Source organism: Primulina tabacum, chromosome 1 (assembly GCF_025594145.1).
Source record: "Primulina tabacum isolate GXHZ01 chromosome 1, ASM2559414v2, whole genome shotgun sequence".
NCBI classification, from domain to species: domain Eukaryota; kingdom Viridiplantae; phylum Streptophyta; class Magnoliopsida; order Lamiales; family Gesneriaceae; genus Primulina; species Primulina tabacum.
This window is the reverse complement of record NC_134550.1, coordinates 4,230,635-4,250,455: the sequence shown is the minus strand read 5'-3', so window position 1 is coordinate 4,250,455 and position 19,821 is coordinate 4,230,635. Positions and strand designations below refer to the sequence as shown.

The following is a 19,821-nucleotide window of genomic DNA, read 5'->3' as shown; positions in this document are numbered from 1 at the left end:
AATAATCTATTAACAAAAGTAGAATAATATAAATTTCTATCATTCATAAATTGGCAAAATTTTAAAATATCATCAAAATTTTGAGCGCTAAAAATGAGTTGGGCTTCTGTATCACCAATTGTGACCGACTCAATTAAAACTCGATTTATACTTGATTTTGACCGAACTTGAATAGATCAAGTCGAGCTTGTTATATTGGAAAGACCGCAGGACATTTAGAAACCACTATATCGCGCATCAAGCTTGCATTAACTCAAACTCAATTCAACACTGAACGTCTAGCAAGTCGAGCTTGAGTTTGTGTAACTCAAATTAATCTAATCAAGCTCGAGTTTGAGTCAAGTCAACTCAACACGACGCGATTCCCGCTCTCAAATTTGCTACAATTGAATGGCACTGTTGGTGCAAGTAATTAGTGATGGTATAAAAGCATTCTGGGTTCACGAGTAATAGAACCAAATGAGTGAAATGACCAATATGTAAATTTCATAATTCTGCGGAGCATCAAAATAAATATTCATAACCTAACATATAAATTGCACGAGATTTTGGAATATCGTATTTCGTTATTCAGAATAAGAATCGCATGGTAGTTCTAAAATAGAGGCTTAGAGCAGTAATATCTAAAATAAATTTTCGAGTACATTAAATTTGGTGGATACATATTTGAATATACGACACTTCTCCTGTCTTTTCCCCCTTTGGTAAAAAAAACATAAATCATTTATTTCGAAAAAATAATAACAAATAGTCAAGAAAGTAAAAGTTATACCGCGGACTTCATATTGTAAGTGACAGGGGTACCTATTTAACTCACTGCTAGATAACTCAGACCAGTGTTTTCTGTTAGCTACTTTTGCGGAGAAATTAGCTTATTTTCCTCTGAGTCGTGCTTCGTGGAGGAATCTCCGCCCATCAGTTCCTGAAAGCCTTCAACCTTCACAGGTTGAGCCCTCGGCATTCCCACATTCCTGTATGAAGGAGAAATATTCAGAGATGTAGATTCTCGATTAGATACATTTCACAATGATCTCAAAAAATATGGAAAAGGATCGAATTCATGTCAAAACTCAAGATAGTTTCTTACGGTGAAGGGATTTGTGGAATTTGAAGAGAAGTCATTGGCCTAAATGGGTTGTTGGCTTGAGAATGGAGAGACGATATTGCAGCAAGTTGTTGCTGTCGCAACTGTTGTTGCAGCTGGGGATGTCTGGAATTTATTGCAGTGAGGGCATTTGTATCAAGTGGAAAATCAGATGGAGCTTCCATCTTCACTTGCACCAGTGGCCTGTCCTTGTCCATATTCATATTCATGGCAGGACGAGGCGCCGCTTGTCGTCTTCTCATCCTCTCCCACTGCTGCTGTTGCTGAAAAGCCAGAAACTGGGGATTATTCATCTGCTGCATCTGAGGGTTCATTTGTCTTAGAATCTGTAAAAAAACCAGAGTAAATTAATTCAACATCAGATTTATTATAAATATTCTCATGTCAAAAACCACAAGTAAATAAAGGTATTCAAGAGTAAGAAAGCTGGTAAAAGGCATATACCTGCTGTGTCTGTTGAAAGGGAATTTGATGATGTGCTGGCAATTGTGCATGGATTCCCAGCACTTGTTGCTGAGTTTGGTGCACAACATTCTTAGTGTTGTCCTTCACAAGTTCAGCCAAAGCCCCTAGATTACTACAAATCAAAAGCATAACAAGTTAATCAAATGTGGAGGAAAGAAGTTCTCAGATGATGGTAATAAGCCTCAACACAAGCTACATTGACGAAGAAAAAACTATAAGCAACTCATGGATCAAAACATTAGATAACTCAAAACACTGGATTACTCTTCACCGCAAGGTGAGAGAGTGACATCATTGAGAAAAATATTAAAGGAAACAGATATAAATATAATGCAAAAGAAAAAAGCCAGATACAAATGCCAAAAATACAATGCATGATTGCATATGTAGAGTGAAAAAACTATAAGCAACTCATGGATCAAAACTTACATAACTTAAAACAAAGGATTACTCTTCACAGCAAGGTGAGTCAGAGTTATATCATTCAGAAAAGTATAGGAAACAGATAAAAATATAATGCAAAAAAAAAAGCCAGATACAAATGCAAAAATACAATGCATAATTGCATATGTATAGCGATAAAGTTGATTTATACAGGCATACAGCAAAACATATCTCATGTTTAATGTAATCTTTCGAATTCTACTCGACAAACTGCATGAGTCCCTGCTCATCAGTGAGTCTTTTCCATAGTCGGACATGGTATATCTTATCATTGTATATTCCTCATACAGGGATATATCAAGAATTTTTCCCAGTGGAGTCAACGTATGCTTGAACAATGATCAATGCAATCCAAGAATGAGAGCTAAAATAATATTTTATTATAAAGACCTTCCGGTGAAATGAGTACGCTTTAGAAGATGCAACAGAAACAGAATATCTGAGCAAAATAAATGAAGGTAACATGATTTATTAAAAATACGGGCCATTAATAGACCTCAAAATTGTAGTACGATCAAGTCCACTCTTCCTCATTTATATTTGTCCTAACTCCCATGTATCTCGCAGATAACACGTAACATATCGTGTTCATTTCCAGTAACAGATAACGCGTCTAAAAATTTCACATATAAAGTAAACAAAACATTTCTCACCTATTTTCTGACATCTGAAGGAACATTTTTAATAACTCAATGGCTGAACACTGTTTCCGGTAGCTGTCAGCAAGGAGCTTCAAAACACACCCCAATTTGTTGATATGACAACTCAAAAACTGCGTCAAGACTTCTAAAGGAGCCTCTGTAGAAGATTCAAACCCCACATTAATTAGTAATCGTGCTACTACCTTCTGCGACATTTGTGATGCTTCTTCTTGACCAAGAGGTTTTTCTCTTGCTTGAGATCCATTTTTTCCAGGAGTTTGATGTCCTCCTTGCTCCATATTAAGATATTCAGGTCTAATACCAAGCCTTTCAATCATAATAGGGCTGATCACAGAACTTTTGCTCATAATCTGTGGCAGGTTATCCAAAACCCCGTTGAACTGTACTTTCTGATTGTTATCCAGTGCACTTCTTTGCAGAACCGCACTATCAGGAACGCAATTCAAAGTAAACATGGTTTCAGGGAAAAAGACTGTTTCATCAGCTGTGTTAGTGTCAACTGCAACCAAGTTTGATCGCAAACTCGGCGTGTCATTAAAAGCTGTTCTCCTCCTTTTGTGATTCTCTAGTACTCTAAGATATGTGGCCATCTGTTCAGGTGTCCGCTTATCCGATTCTCTATCCCCCTAACAGTAATCTATATGATTTGCTTGCTTTATATTTCTCAAAAAACAAAGTATACCATGTTTCCGGCAATTCTTCGAACTTAAACCTTTGGGATATTGAATCAACTTCGGATTCACTATACCTTGTACCAGCACTAAGGCTTCCTTTAGATTGCCCCTGCGAAATTCATTGTTAACGAGAAAAATAAATCTAGCAGTGAATTAAAACATGAAAGACTTAAGCAATCAAGCAACAGACAAATGAAAAAGATTTGAATTACTGCATAGACAGAAGAATAGATCAGATAATCAAGTAATCGAACAGATAAATAGAAATTCTGATGGGCTAAATTTACAAAATATGGTACTATTTTGATTTTGAGCACCGGTATTTATTCGCATCAATATCTTATCCTAACTTTTGTTCTCTATATTAGACACCAGTATTTTAAACTTTGCCTTTTCCTCGTCTTACTAGACAAGAACTCAAAAGTACAATCAAGCCTCTAGATAATTAAACTGGGATTCTCTATCTTAATTCAAATCAATTCAGAAGATATTACGCATCACAATTCACAGCTACTAAAAGAAATTGCAAAACCTTGGAAGGTGCCATATTCCATGCAGCTAGGCCTTGGCGGGGTTGATCGCCATCTTGAGCACCATTTTCCAAAGTGAAATACACATCATCGCCATGCAACTCCAAATCTACACTCAAATTTATATGTTGAACAAAGGTTGAGTAAAAAAATGACAAACCTTCGGTTGCTGCAGTAATAAGGTGCGGAAGGAACAAAAATGACGAAAGTAGAGAAAATGGAATCTCATTGAGCAAAATATGTTCCTCAGAGTCGGCCCTCTAGAAAAAGAAAGTGCAAGCTAAAAAGGGCACTGATATATAAACCTAGATCAAGATTTACAAACATTCGAGACTAAAATTACAGACCATAAACTCCAATTTTGTACAAATACTACAGCTAGAAACAGAACTGTTCTGCACTAAGAACGAGGGAGAAAATTTGAGCCTGGTTTGGAAACCCAAATTATCGATACGAAAACAAAATCCAAAATCAAGTTGAAAAAATCATGAACGTAAACCCTCATAAAAAAGAATGCTTACAATTGGGATTAAGCTTTGAGACGGCGGGGAGCTGCTGCTGAGATTGAAAGAGTAGGGAAACCGAGGCCTTATCGTAGAGGAGAGCGCGTGCACGTAGCTGCAGCTGGATCTGAGATTTAGTCTTGGAGTCATTGGGTCGCATGAAAGCGTCCCAGGAGGCCGGGGACGAGAGGAAGTGAACGAAGTTGGAGTAGACGGCGTCGCCAAGCCACGAACGCCACACGCCGTGGCTCTCGAGTTTCCGCGCGAGATCGTAGCCTCGGCCGTCGTCTCCCATCAACGCCATGAACCTCCTTTTCTGGTGATCAATTATCCTAATGTGCCATTAACTGTTTTTTTTACGGGAATAGGAATATATACATAAATTTTATAAGTTGTTTCACTCCAAGTATTATTTCCGTAAAAATTTGGATTGATCTCTTATTTGAATCTTTTATAAAAAAAATTATTATTTTTCATTCTAAGAGTATTATTTTTTATTGTGAATATCGATAGAATTGACCGATCTCACATATAAAGATTTGTGAGACCGTCTCACAAAAGACCTACTCGATTGCATCAACTTCGTATTCATTTATAAAGTGATTATCATCTATTATATATATAATTTTGACATATTTTGTTACATATTTAATATACAAAAGTTAACGACATGTCAATACTATGTATATATATATATATAGTTAATAAAGAGATTGATAAATAAAATTGAGTGAGTTTTTTTATTATTATTCTCAAATTACCTTTATATCAACGTCTATATTTTTTTATAAATAGGAAGTGGTGAATAGTTTTGGTCAAGTTTTTTTTTATATTCTCAAGAATAAAATACAAAGTTTCCAAAGTAAAGTTTTTATATTCAAGTAGATGAGTCTTTCTTAAGTAACAAGTCAGACTGGCCCAGCCCATTTACCTCTGTTGTCTTGTATCTAGGTTTCTGGGAGCGGCCCAGCTCATTTACCTCTTTTCCTATATCTAGGTTTCTGGGAGCTCTCTCGCCCCAGCTCCAGCATCCTCCAGCAGCCGCCATGGCCGCCGTGCCCTCCGCCGTTGCACCGGCCACAACTCCGAATAAGGGCGTCCAATTTGCGCAGAAGCCCAACTTTCAGCCCCTAAAAGCACATGAAATCTCCGACGGCCAAATCCAATTCCGTAAAATCCCCGTCCCCCCTCATCGCTATACTCCTCTCAAAAAAGCATGGCTTGAAATATACACACCTGTATACGAAAAAATGAAAATCGATATCCGAATGAACCTCAAATCCCGCCGGGTGGAGCTCAAGACTCGACCCGACACTCCTGATGTCAGCAATCTGCAGAAGTGTGCAGATTTTGTGCACGCGTTCATGCTGGGGTTCGACGTGATAGACGCGGACGCATTGCTACGTTTGGACGAGCTTTATGTTGAATCATTCGAGATTAAGGATGTCAAAACGTTGAGAGGGGAACACTTGTCGCGGGCGATCGGTCGGTTGAGTGGCAAAGGAGGAAGAACGAAGCACGCTATCGAAAACTCGACGAGAACGAGAATCGTGATAGCTGACACGAAGATTCACATACTGGGTTCCTTCGCTAGCATTAAGGTTGCAAGGGACTCTCTATGTAGCTTAATTTTGGGTTCCCCGGCCGCGAAGGTGTATTCAAAGCTAAGAGCAGTAACTGCACGCCTGGCGGAAAGGTTTTGAAATTTCTTCTCCTTCGATTCTTGCAATTTCCCTATGGAGAAATTTGGGTTCTTTGGTAAAGATAATATTTGATGTGTGTGTTGATGGATTTTATTGTTATTCATAAACTTTATGGTTCAGTTTATAAGTTTGTTGGTGCATTTTTTTCTTGATTTATATCTGAAGCCAATTCTTTTGTTGCTTCCATCTGCTCCATTCTGGCATCAAGGGTCAACCAAGCACCCTCGATCCTTGCCTTAAAGTAATGGTTTGGATGGGAAAAAGTTGGAACTTATTTGGTGAAAGGTTTACTTTCTTGTGAATGCGATAGATTTGCAAAGCAGAAAAACAACAGCTGAGACATGTTATAATATTAGATGAAGTAGAAATTCACACAAATTAAGACAAACCATTTGAAATCAAAGATCATAGTTGCGCCTTGGAAGCTTTCCAGGGCGCCTTGGTGAAGGCTGCAATGTTTTTCTATTTTTTTAACAAAATGGGCTGCAAAGCCTTGAAATTTCTTCTCATTCGATTCTTGCAATTTCCCTATGGAGAAATTTTGGTTCTTTGGTAAAGATCATAGTTGCGCCTTGGAATGGGCTGCAACTTGAGCTCCTCTCAATTGGGGATAATACATATTATTATATTCCTCTAGTTTTCATTTTTCACAACTATGTTCCTCAAACTTTTCGTGTGTCATTTATATATCTTGTCTGTTAATTTTTGTCTTAAAATGTCTCTGTCCTCAACTCATCCATCGAGGGTAACAGAATTCTCATGTACTCTGTTCGTGCGTTAGCCCGTCCCAATTTAAAACCCAGAATTAATGCGTTATTTTATCCCTTTAGTTTTAACTTTTTCCCAAATATCTCTCTTGAAAATTTTCAGGCTTGATTTACTCGTACATCTGTTAATTCTTACCCGAAAAATGTCGCTGTCGGCAACTCATCTCTCAGTAGGTAATGGAATTCTCAAGTTTTCTACACGTGTGTCGGGAGAGCCCCAATTTATAACAATGTTCTCCATATTCTTGCATACACAAGTCCTAATCCCAAAATTCGGACGTCCTCATCGTCTCAATTTCTCTCTCGTAATCGGCAATTTTGCTCCGATATTCAGTTGACGACGAAGGCAATGAGGACTCCCCATAAGCCTCTTAGCTACACTGAAAGATAGATAATCATTATCAATATAAATGTATTGCCTTCAAGGTTGTGGTCTATAACCAGTAGCTGCACTGCATTTTAGCAAAATTCCAATCTTATTGAATCTCAAATGATCATCAAATTCCACTTCTCTGGCATCTATAGCACCAGTGTCAAAATGCCAATCCTAACTACTGAAAATTAAGTGTTCGTTGCTCCACTACCATAAATATTAGAGTCGTCAAAAAAAGTCAGGTTCATCGGATCAGCACGTCCCACTTTGAAAATAGGTGTTGTATTAAGTTTTTAGTGGCCGGTTTGGAGACTAGTGTTTTTTAAAAAAATTAAATTTTCTAATTTTTCGCTAATTTTTTTTTTAATCGTGGAAGCAATTAACTTATTTTTAGATTATGTATTTAGGAAATTAAAATTAATATTTGATGTGTTTTTAATGTCTCTTATTTTCTTTGTTTTTTTTTAATATAATTTAGTTTCTACTTATGTTATTAATATTATTTAGGTATGTGGTTTTTTTAATTCAAAATAAAATCGGTAGCGTGAAAACTTGTATGATTTGTTTATTTGTTTAATTGTGAAATTGATTACTAATTATTATGTTGTTAATATTTTTTTTTTGGAAATATCAAGTATTAACTTTATTTCATAGTTTTTATTTATGACTTTTTAATTAAAAAATTTGCACAACTTGGGGCATAGCGCGGTTTTTCCAACCCGCCGGATTTGCGGTTAGTCTGTCTGTGCTCTAATAAATATGAAACTTTAGGAGATCAAAGGATTATATCCTTAAATTTCAAATTTAATTCTTCAAATCAGATCCTTAATTTGTTCCATCAATTTCAATCACTTCCAAAATTATTCAACACAAACCACAAAAGTTCTTAAAGTAATACAATTTATATGTGTGTAATAATTTAAATTTCATGTTATGTACTTTTTATTTACAAACAAGGACAAATTGGTCTTCTGACAATTCTTTTAGTTAGAGACGTCACGTGGTCTATTATTTTTGACTTTTAAAGAAGATGGCTATCCGACCATTATTGCGCAATCGTACAAGATGGATTAAAGTGAGCTATCCCGTAGGCATTAATTGTTCGTTTGTTTATAGTGACCACTTATTTCTTCTATAAATTTATCTTTTTTGATACATTTTCTTTAATCTTTATCGATGAGACGGCGGGTCAATCTTATCGATATTCACAATAAAAAGTAATATTTTTAGTATAAGAAGTGATAATTTTTTATGGATGATTCAAATAAAAGATTTGTGTCACAAAATACGACTCGTGAGATCGTCTTACACAAGTTTTTGTTTTCTTCTATTTTTATACATTTAATGATATAATATATTTATAAATTTTGAAAAATAATCTAACCAAAATATTTAATATTATTGGATCGAGTATTTTCTGTTTTACAAAAATATGAATAATATATTATAAAACATACAATAGCTCCAAGTTATATTTCGATAAAAAAAATAGGCATGAATTGATATCTACTCCTCAAAATTCTTTTAACTTCAACTCCATCACCCACTAATGGAAGAGAGTCTCTTCAACTGAGGGTTAGGTTAGTTAATCCGGTCCGAGATTTGTTCATAGGGAAGTAATTAATATTGTTATCTAACAATTTATTTCAAAGTAATTGAGATATATTGAAATTGATAGGAAATTAACATACGATCTTAGATTAGATATTAGAATAAGTCTTTTGTGAGACGATCTCATGAATCTTTATCTGTGAGACAGATTAATTCTACCGATATTCACAATAAAAAATAATAATCTTAGCATAAAAAATAATATTTTTTCACGGATTACCCAAATAAGATAAATGATCACAAAACACGACCCATGAGACCGTCTCACATAAGTTTTTGACTAGATATCAATTGTAATATAGAAAATTTGCATTTTATCGAAAGCTATCACCGATAATAATTATATAAATCAGGTATTTTTAATTATGAAATATCAATGTGTTATTAAATCACTTACCCATCAACCTCAATTGTCACTTAACAACGTAATATATTTACATCTCATTTATTGTGAAAAATATATTACTGCAAAATTTCTTCACAGAAAAGTATTCAGAGTGGTCCACATACAGACACAGTTCGATTCAATTAATTTCATTTCATTCATAATTTCATGTTGAAATTATATTATTTTTATTTCTCATTATTTACGGCCAAAATACTGAAATACTTTCTCTTTGGATGTCATTTTTATAATCAATGATAATGTCATAAGTATACAATTAAATATTTTTAATCATATAACCAATAACCAATATTCTAAAAAAACTCGCTAATCTCTTTTAAAATTAAATATATTTAATCTCGTTAAACATTCGCGTTATAGTTACGACATTAATTCACAAGGTTTCATTTTTTTTTTTTTTGAATGAAAATATTTTTAGTAAACTATTAATTATTGCATTTTTAAACTATATCTGTTTTAGAACTTGGAGATATATCAAATTAATCCTATTTAATTAATTTTCTTATAAAATTTTAAAATATATAGGGAAAATAGATTTATTTCTCATAAAAATTTTAAAATTTCATGTTAGTTGTAATAATTGTCTCTGATGAGTAGAACAATCGAAACATGATGTTTTAGTTGTTGTACAATTTAAAATATTTTAGTTACGTTGTTATCACTAGTCATAAATTTTGGTTAAACGGAAAAAGTTCGGTCCTACAATTACTATCAAAGCCAGGGTCACGAATTCGCTTCGCATTGATTTCGATGAGTGCAATTATTATGAGTAAGATTGTTGAGGTAAAATAATTGTATCGGTTGGACAGAACAATCGAAAGACATATTTGATTTGTTCCGTTGTCAATAGATATAATTTTTGATAAAGCGTGAGCTGTCTCTTTCATTTCATAATATTTGAAAATTAAATTTCTGAAATATTTCACACGAATACCACAAATTGATGTTGGATTTGGTCCATCTGAATCATGAAGATATATATATATATATATATATATATCGATTACTCTAATTATTTAACTGTACCATAAACCTTAGTGGAGATTTACGACATTGCCTTTTTCTAATATTGTTCGGATGTGATGGAAGATCATCGGTCAATACGACTGAAACATGTTTGTTTGTTCGTTTGTTTTAGGCCATCTCTTTAACCAACTCCATAATTTGTCCGAGACCTACTGACTCTGGTTAATTAAATAATTTTAAAATTAATTGTGGAATCATAAATATTTGGACGTAAAATTAAAATCAGTATTTTTAATTAATCATATTTATTTTGATGTATTGAATCCCATGAATTTGAAATTCAATTTCTTCATTTTCTTTGAATTTCAAAAATTCACACAACGGAGTCATTATAAATTCATCGGACACCATTAAAACAAAAAAAATTCTATCAACCCCTCCAAATTTAAATCACCCCATCTAATTGTAATGTTATATAAATTATTCCAACATTAAAATTAAATTCTAAAATTTTTAAACCTCTTCATCATATCTAGTTCCTCCATATAAATCAATATTTTTCTTCTAAAAACATGTGTATGCATGCATATAACCTGGGAGAAATAGCAATTGATTCGGTTTTTTTTTTTTTTTTTTGAGTTGATGGAGAGATATTTTGTTACAATTGGGTATCGAAACGAGACATAATCCAAAACTTAATATTTTGATGTCAGATGAGCTACAAGTCATCGACGCTTGTTATGTTAGTTACTACCTATTAGAAATAAAAAAAAATAAATATTTTTTTGCTTAGAACGAAGTGGTTAATCGGTACTTTCTAATTGGATTTGCATTGGTGAGGTGGTTGACTTGACCTTTTGGTTTGGCTTTTTTTAGAGTTTTTTTTATAAAATAGTTAGTATTTTGGAAGAGCTTGGTTAACCAACTAAACCACGAATTTCAGGCTTAAATTTTTTTACCTTTGTGTCTCATCGTTTGTTGGTGTCTGAAACCGATTAATAACTAATTCGTTATCCATTTTTAAATATATGATATAACATGCTCGTGATTAAATTTATTATAAATATGATATTCCACTCGATTGAAATTGAAAATCGTCTTATTTATATAATTGTCACAATAATACGAGTTTCGTATAAAATTGACGTGGGATTCATTTATAATATATAATCTAATCCAGAGGAAAACCAAAAATTGGTTCTTTGAGTTGATCTAATCATGCTATCGATCGGCAAAAAAAAATCGGTCAGAATGCAATGAATAGAAATTTTTTCTCATGTTTTTAATTAGTTCCATTTTGTTATAGTACTGACATGACGTTGATATTAAATATTGTTGTCATCATGATATTGTTTATTTATTTCTATATATTTTTAACTTTGGCAACCGGGAGAGCAATTGTTATCTTTGATGTGCTCTGAGTAAAGCCAAAAGGTCAATATAATAGTATGCAAACCACACTGATCAGATAAACCACAAAAGTTGGATAAACCCAATTAGTCAACACAGTAACCTGCAAACAACACTGATCAGATACACCACACTGGACAAACTTTGTGTGACAGTCTCAAAGCTGATATAACAAAATCAGATAGAAAATTGAACATCTGACATCTTAATAGATGCTGACCGTACATTGAAATCCAAGCTACCCATTGGGATATTGTTAAAAGTTGATATTAATTATTGTTGTCATCATGTTGATGTTTGTTGCTTGCATTCCCGTTGAAATTGGAAGTCCGTAAAAATTTGACTAAATGATCAGGAGAAACCAATTTATTGTATAAATACCAAAATTTAGCTAATAAGAGGACCAAAAGTCGATAGAAAGCAACTTTTATACGAATTTTATTATCCCCCCATAATCCACTTGCTTAAAGAATATGTAGTGTGTTTCATCCTACATTCCCATGTAGCATAGATAATGTGGTTACTGATTCATGTGAGTATCTAATTTTGCAATCTAAAAATTCAATACATCTTAATTTAAGTAGAAAAGAATGTTACTAGAGAGTCGAAAACATAAAAAAAAAAATTTATAAAATTTTCCAATAAAAAAGAAAAGAAAAGAAAGTTATCAAGTATTAAATACATTAGTAAGTCATGACACATTCGATGTATGTCATCCGTAAAAATAAAAAAAAAAAAAAAGAAAGAAATGTTTTTTTAAGAAATGATATTTCACTAATTATTTTAGTTTTACCGGACATTGTTATACGTATAAAACTAGAACCAAACTGATGAAATAATACTTATGTGCTAGACTTGCTAAAGACAAAATCTTATTAAAAGAAAGGTAAACTTGCTTTAAATATCACGTTCTAAATGAACGATGATTATAATACCTCTTATCCCACGTTTAAGAATTTTTTTGAAGAATTTGTAATTATTTAAAAATGACTTATATAATAACTTGAGTTATCCACGACGAATACAAAATAATTTTTATTCTCATTGATCTGATAGATAGACTTACTCTTGTTTTTAGAAATATCCATCAATACCAAACCAAAATCTCATATAAAATCTACATATATTTTGGTAGTGAAATAAAAAAAAGAACTTATATATTCATATTCATCATTCTCAGTTTATATGGTGCGATCTGCTTGTAGCAAAGTTTTAGGTCACCATATGTGTTCGTATAGTCTTTTTATCACAGTCGTATGACTCATACGATGAGACGACGACAAATGACATAATGATTTATAATTTTAATTTTTTAAACAAAATTTGAGTTTAATGTGGGATGAAACAAATATAGATAATGAACTCATGTATAATCGTTCACGTTAGTTTATGTCTAACTATAAATAACATCAGTATGTTTGGAAAACAATATGTGTAGGAAGGAAGTTTTCCCTATATTGTAGGGATGGAATCTACAAATAGCCTTGTCCCATTTGAGTAAGAATGTAGATGCGATGATTGCGCATTAAACTATGGACGGCCCAGATTTAATCATTTTAAATGAAGTCTAAGTTAAGATATTATTATTGTATGTATAAATATAGCATTCATTCCCTTAACCACAAACTGAAACAAGCCCCAGTATTTCACTCTGCTTTTCATGTTCCTTTCCCCCCTCTCTTCCAAGAATCTCGACCTTCACAAGATATACTAATATACCATTTCTCTTTCCCTTCTCCATCTCTCTCTCTTTTGTGTCTCTCTTTCGAAGGAGAGGGGAATGAATGTAGGATTGCTCAAATGCAACTCTTTCAAGCTTTTTTTTTGATAAAAAAATGTGACGTATCCTTGAAAATTTTGGTGAAAACATTGGTGTTTATTGGAAATTTTGAATCTTTTTTTGATCCCTGCAAGCATGGATATGCAAGGTAAGTTTATGTTAATGGAATGTGTGTGTTGGGAGTGCTGAAGAATGTAATTTGAATGCGTGATTGTGTTTGTTTATGTGGGCAAGGAGGGGGGTAATTAATATAGGATTGCTAAAATGTGACTTTTCAAGGTCTTTTTGCCAAAAAGATTTGAAATATCCTAGAAAAATTTGGGGAAAACATCGGTGATTTTTTTTGGAGATATTGCTTTTTGATTGTTTTTGGGAGGTCCCATTATCCCGTTAACCATAGCCATTGAAGGTAAGATGGAGAATGTATTGAGTGTGTGTGGGTGTACTGGAGAATGTATTTTGAATGCGTGATTGTTGCTTATGCAGGGGATGAAGTTCCATCCGAAATCCATGTGAAAAAACTGGTTTCTGAAGATACTGCCACGAATATGGAAGAAAACCCAGAAACAGAATCATCAGAACACAGCAATAACGATGGAAATGAAGAACAGAAGGGGAAAAATCAGGGGCCGGAGTCTTCTGAAACTGAGGCGAAGAACGAAGAAATCGAGGAGCATTCGTCTCCGAGGGGTGTTTTGGAGATTCCCATCTCGGGTTCGGACTCGGATAATGGTAGCACCATGGATAGGAGCAGCAGTTTTGGGAGAGAGAAATCATCTGGAGTGTTAGTGGAATTGAGTTATGGGAATCTGCATTGGAAGAAACTGTTCAATCAGATAAAGAAAGGTTCATTGAAGAAATTTCCCACCATTTCATTGCTCGGCGGGCACGGTTACGGGTTTGGATTCGACCTGACGAGGAAGAAGATGACGAGGAAGAAAATAGGGAGGAAGAGTAGTCAAGAGGACGCCATTGATTGTGGAGACATCGTGATGCCTAAGCCATCTTGGAGAAATTTTAGCTTTGAAGAGCTTAAGCAGGCCACTGATAATTTTAGCTCTGGTAAGTTAAATTATTCTTTAGTTTTTCAAATTTTCTCGTTAAGTTCTGAGTGTGTTCATACTTCATCCATATTTTTGCTTCAAGCTATGATTTTTTCTACATAAATGGATATTCGAACAGAAAGTTTTTACTTTTACCAGTGGTGATTTTTGGTGGATCATATTTTCGTTGTCTGTTCTTTTGTCCCATTAGGATGATTAATCTTTCTTGAAGCGTCTGAAGTTACAATACACAAAAAAGTATTAAATAGATACTCCACTATTATTTACCGGTCGCGTCTTAGCTTCTGAAAAAAATTTAGCTGTAAAATTTAAAATTTCATTAAAAGCTGGGACTCTTGATTAAAGACCAAACACGAAATGGGATCGAGTCAAAATTCAAGTCTAATATCAGATGTGGTAACAGTTGACACGGCAAAGAGTCTCGGAAATACATTAGAAGCTTCAATATAAATTGGGATGATGCATGATCTTCTATCTTGAAAGTTATGTTTATTTTTGTTTGTGATTCAAATGAATCTGTTATAATAATATTGTTATTATTGTCTATTTTAGAAAAAAACAGCAGAAAAGTTGCAATTTCTATCCTATTTTGTGGACAGACATGTTATAATTTATTAAATTTAAGAGTTATGGTTGGATGTCAAGTTATCAACAACCCCACTTCTTCAGTCAAAGTGCTTTCTCCAAGTATAACAGCCTCTCCTTTTGGTAGCCAAACACTTTTGACTGAGTTGATATTAATTAGATGTACCCAATCACTAAACAAAGAAATGAAAAATAAATATAGGAGTGGGCATCATGTTACTTGAAACCATGATTTTTAATAATTTCTTGGCATTTATATGTGATTAAACGTTTTTGTAATAAGATTGGTAAAGTTTGGTGCACTTTGAAAAAGCATTAAATAGTGGGACCTTTGGGTGGACTCAATCCATCTCTAGGTGCTGCTGTGTAGAGTCAGCATGTAATTTAGTTGCTAACGATATTATTTACCCCTTTCTAGCACAATAGCATTGACTGACCTCTCTTTGATGCTTTCTCTACCTCTGGTAATAGACTAGGATGGAAGCAGTATCGGGACCCTGAGTTTATCGATGTATAATCTTGATCAAACATTTTTTTTTATTTATGACCTTCTTGGCTTTTTGTGATTCCTGACTTCCACGTGTGAAAAACAAGTAATCCCATTTGCGGTATCTTGTGTAAAAAGCTAAGAAACCACATGAACATATAGTCTAAGGAAGGGACGAGACTTAACAAATTAAGTAGGTTATATGTCAAAAAATTATGGTTAAAGGAAGGTTAAATTTCGAAATAATCCAAGTGTAATTGCCATGCTTGACTGAGAGTAACTCCGGATGATGACTTATCTAGTCTCTGAGGAACTACATAATTTTTTGGTAAATTTATTGACCTCAGTATAAGTTAAAAAACAAGATTTGGTAGCTGTATTTTCATATCTGAAAAAATTTGATTTGCAGTTCTTATCATAGAACTTAAACTTAACTTTTGCACATGGAATACTTGTGGAGCAGGAGTCCTAGTCTTATTCAATAATGTTTAATGTTTCAGACAACACAAATAAATATATGTACAATCTTGGTATGTTTGTATAGACAAAATTATTGTTATAATTTCCCAGCTATGACATGATTTATCTGCTAAACTGTTTAACCAAGCTCCTGCATTAAATTTTGGTTAGATAAGCTGATTGGGAAAGGAGGACACGCAGAAGTGTACAAAGGGTGTCTATCAGAAGGTCAAGTTGTGGCTGTAAAAAAGATAATAAAGGAAAAAAAGAAAGATGAAGAAAGAGTTGGGGACTTCTTGTCTGAGCTCGGGATCATTGCTCACATTGATCATAGAAATGCTGCTAAACTAGTCGGCTTTAGCGCTGATAACGGCTTGCACTTAGTCCTCCAGTTTTCTCCCCATGGCAGCCTCGCCACCGTACTACATGGTGATCCTCTCGGCTAATATTTATCTTAAAATTATATTATTAACATGTATGACACATTCGTAAAAGGAACTTGAATTTTAAGAATGTAACACTATCATAAGCTCAAGATGATAATCCTGTATTTTGGATGAAAAAGGACCAAGATTTTTCCATTCTATTTGAATGACTTTCTTATGTGGAAATAGATCAGAAAACAGTGTTCCGTTATATCGCATGATATTTTGTCTAATGAATGAGAAGTTTAGGAGTGCAGGTTCTGAAGATTGTTTGGAATGGAAAATAAGGTGTAAGGTGGCTATCGGCATTGCTGAGGGATTGCAGTATCTGCATTATAACTGTCAAAGGCGTATAATTCACAGGGATATAACAGCCTCAAACATTTTACTCTCTGAAGATTTCGAAGCTCAGGTTCTTGTTTCGTGCTTAATGAGAATATATACATACATATGGAATTATTAGAAACCATATCATTATCTAAATGTTCATTCGTATCTCGCGCAGATATCTGATTTTGGACTAGCAAAATGGCTTCCTGAGAACTGGGTTCATCATGTCGTTTCTCCAATCGAAGGAACTTTTGGGTAACCACACCACAGTTTGACCACTTGCCTGCCTTTTGGATTCAATTACTCTCATTCACGCTTTTTAATTTATGTTAAAATCAGATACATGGCTCCTGAATATTTCATGCATGGAATAATTCATGAAAAAACTGATGTATTCGCCTTTGGAGTTCTGCTGCTTGAACTGATAACAGGTCGTCGAGCAGTAGATTCTTGTAGACAAAGCCTTGTCATGTGGGTATGGCTTGTTTCCACCATGCCACTTTTTCTAACTTTACACAAGAACAAGAAATAACAACACAACCCACGAGTTTCCTCTGTTTGATTTTTGCCACTTATTATTGATAGGCAAAACCTCATCTGGAGAAGAACAATGTCAAAGAACTAGCAGATCCTCGGTTAGGTTCTGATTACGACATTATAGAAATGAAACGTGCCATATTTGTAGCTTCAACGTGCATTCATCACTCGCCGGACTTACGTCCCAATATGAAACGGGTACTAATCATATTCGATACATTGTAACTTTTGAGGCCGTTCTTGTTTTGTCCTCCGAGTTAAAGTGAAATTCTTGTCTTCCACTAAGGTTGTTCAGCTGTTAAGAGGTGACCATGAAACGGTGGAAATGAAGCAAAAATCCATGGGAGGAAGAGCACTACTTGTGGATGCTTGTGACTTGGAGGACTATACTTGTACTACGTACTTAAAAGACTTGAATCGACATATGGAACTAGTTATGGAATAATTTCACGTATCCTCGTAATTTTATGGAGGAGAATTCGGTTCTTGAGATATTTGATATGCTGTTTGCTATATATCTATATACCTATAAAAGTGTGGATAATAGAAAAGTTTTCTCATTGTGAACGGACATTATTACCCTTCACATGTTTAACTATTTTCATTTTTTAGGTAACATACGTGGTAATTTCACATTTAGTCTATTAATTAATAATTAATACTAATAACTATATTTTATGGTTATGATTGTGTGATTTTGACTTTCTCCCCTTGTCTTTCTTTTATTCTAATAATTATTTAATTAAGTCATATTTCATTAAAAAAAATTATTTCATTATATATATACATATAAATGTGTTGATAATAGAAAAATTTTCTAATTTTTGTAAATAAGCTTGAAAAATAAAGTTGAGTTATATTTATATTTTAATTTATATGTAGCAAATAAGTCATCTCCATGTTCTTAAATGTTTGAGCTATTTTTTAAAAAACATACTATTAAATTTGTTTAGTATTAATATCAATTATTTTTTTTCATTTTAATAATTTTCTTGGACTTTCATTTAAATTCTAAATTAAATTAATTACGTTATTTATTGTTCTATTTCACTATATGTGAATACATTCAATGAATTATTAAAAATAAATTTTAATATAATTAGATTTAAAAAAAATTTCAAAAAATTATATATACGAAGGACTCATGATAAAGTATATGAGTGCTTTGAATGAAGAGTCATTCAAATAAATTATAAATTAAATATTGACAAATAAAAAAATAAAAAATTTAAAATAGTCATTATTACTTTTAAATTAAATAAAACTATTTGAATTGAAAATAAAATTATATTTAATCAAAATTATAAAATTTTTTTGTCAAACTATTAATTTCTAAATGCATGAAAAAATATAATATATTATAAACCTAAATTTAATTGTGAATTTAAATAATATTAATAAAAAGATTAATAAATTTGAATCAGAAGTTCCTATAAAAGTGTTGACAAATGAATCGTTAATCCACATATATCGGATGATATGATACTAGAAAAATATTGATGTACAGTTGCTAAAATGAGAAAGAAATATGTAGAAAATCAATCAATTTTTTCATTAGTTTTTTCCTACTAATTTTGATAATAAATAAAATAAATTGAATAATTAATTGTTTTAATTACTCTCATAGATTATGTTTTATTTAAGTCTCCCCTATTTATATATTATCAAATAGTTCTAAATCATAACAATAATGCCATGACGTTTTATTTATATTTGTAGAGTTATTTACATACAATTATATAATGACAATTATATTGACAAAAAGGTAATCAAACATTAAATAAAAAAAATCAATACACACTTAACTTGAAAAAAAAAATTATTTTGAGCTTATTCACATATGTTATCACAATTGATACTTTTTCAGCTTATTTTTCTAAAAAAAATCAATGACGGCATCTATTATATGAAGAAGAAAAAAGTAGAGTCAAATGGTACATAGATAAAATTATTATCAAATTGTTTTAAAAAATGACACAAATGAATCAAAAAAGAATAAGAGCAAGATATTCCTACAAATAATTCTTAGTATAACGTTATCATAACTAAATTGAAAGTTATGTTGGTGTAGAGTATGTCTCTTGTGAGACGGTCTCACGAATTTTTATCTGTGATACGGGTCAATCATAACGATATTCACAATAAAAAATAATACTATTTGCATAAAGAGTAATATTTTTTCATTGATAAGCCAAATAAGAGATTCGACCCACGAAATTGATCCATGAAACCGTCTCACAAGAGTTTTTGTGGTTGGTGTAATGAGAATCACCAGTTGTGCAAATAATATATAGAAATTAGAATTTAAATGAGAGGATAATTAATATTATATGTTTTGTGTTAAAATTCTAAATTTCTATCTTTGTGATGCCTTTGAATTTGTATAGAAGAATATATAATTTTATCTAATTACAATTGTAAAACAATTAAGTTATGACAATTATATCACTTAAATTAATATGATATAATAAATTTTAAAATATGAAAAAAAATTAGACCATTATAAATATGACATTATCATCATTCATCTGACAC

The 19,821-nt window shown here is 32.6% G+C and overlaps 3 protein-coding genes across 3 annotated transcripts; 2 read left to right on the top strand and 1 right to left on the bottom strand.

The window, feature by feature from the left end:
* Window positions 1-546: 546 nt before the first annotated feature.
* LOC142528064 (uncharacterized) lies at window positions 547-4,742 on the bottom strand. The gene is given in 7 exon segments (XM_075633146.1): window positions 547-971; window positions 1,088-1,431; window positions 1,550-1,682; window positions 2,668-3,296; window positions 3,298-3,459; window positions 3,883-3,989; window positions 4,402-4,742. Coding segments are annotated over 7 exon segments (1,782 nt in total). The 5' UTR covers window positions 4,688-4,742; the 3' UTR covers window positions 547-850.
* Window positions 4,743-5,382: 640 nt separating this feature from the next.
* LOC142527982 (uncharacterized) lies at window positions 5,383-6,226 on the top strand. The gene has a single exon (XM_075633037.1). The coding sequence runs from the start codon at window positions 5,430-5,432 to the stop codon at window positions 6,084-6,086; it is 657 nt and encodes a 218-aa protein (XP_075489152.1). The 5' UTR covers window positions 5,383-5,429; the 3' UTR covers window positions 6,087-6,226.
* A 7,008-nt stretch (window positions 6,227-13,234) lies between these two features.
* Window positions 13,235-17,884, top strand: LOC142527899 (receptor-like cytosolic serine/threonine-protein kinase RBK1). Its single transcript, XM_075632926.1, has 8 exons — window positions 13,235-13,547; window positions 13,886-14,461; window positions 16,166-16,423; window positions 16,677-16,831; window positions 16,925-17,004; window positions 17,089-17,224; window positions 17,335-17,484; window positions 17,573-17,884. The coding sequence occupies exons 1-8, from the start codon at window positions 13,535-13,537 to the stop codon at window positions 17,729-17,731; spliced, it is 1,527 nt and encodes a 508-aa protein (XP_075489041.1). The 5' UTR covers window positions 13,235-13,534; the 3' UTR covers window positions 17,732-17,884.
* The last annotated feature ends 1,937 nt before the right edge of the window (window positions 17,885-19,821 follow it).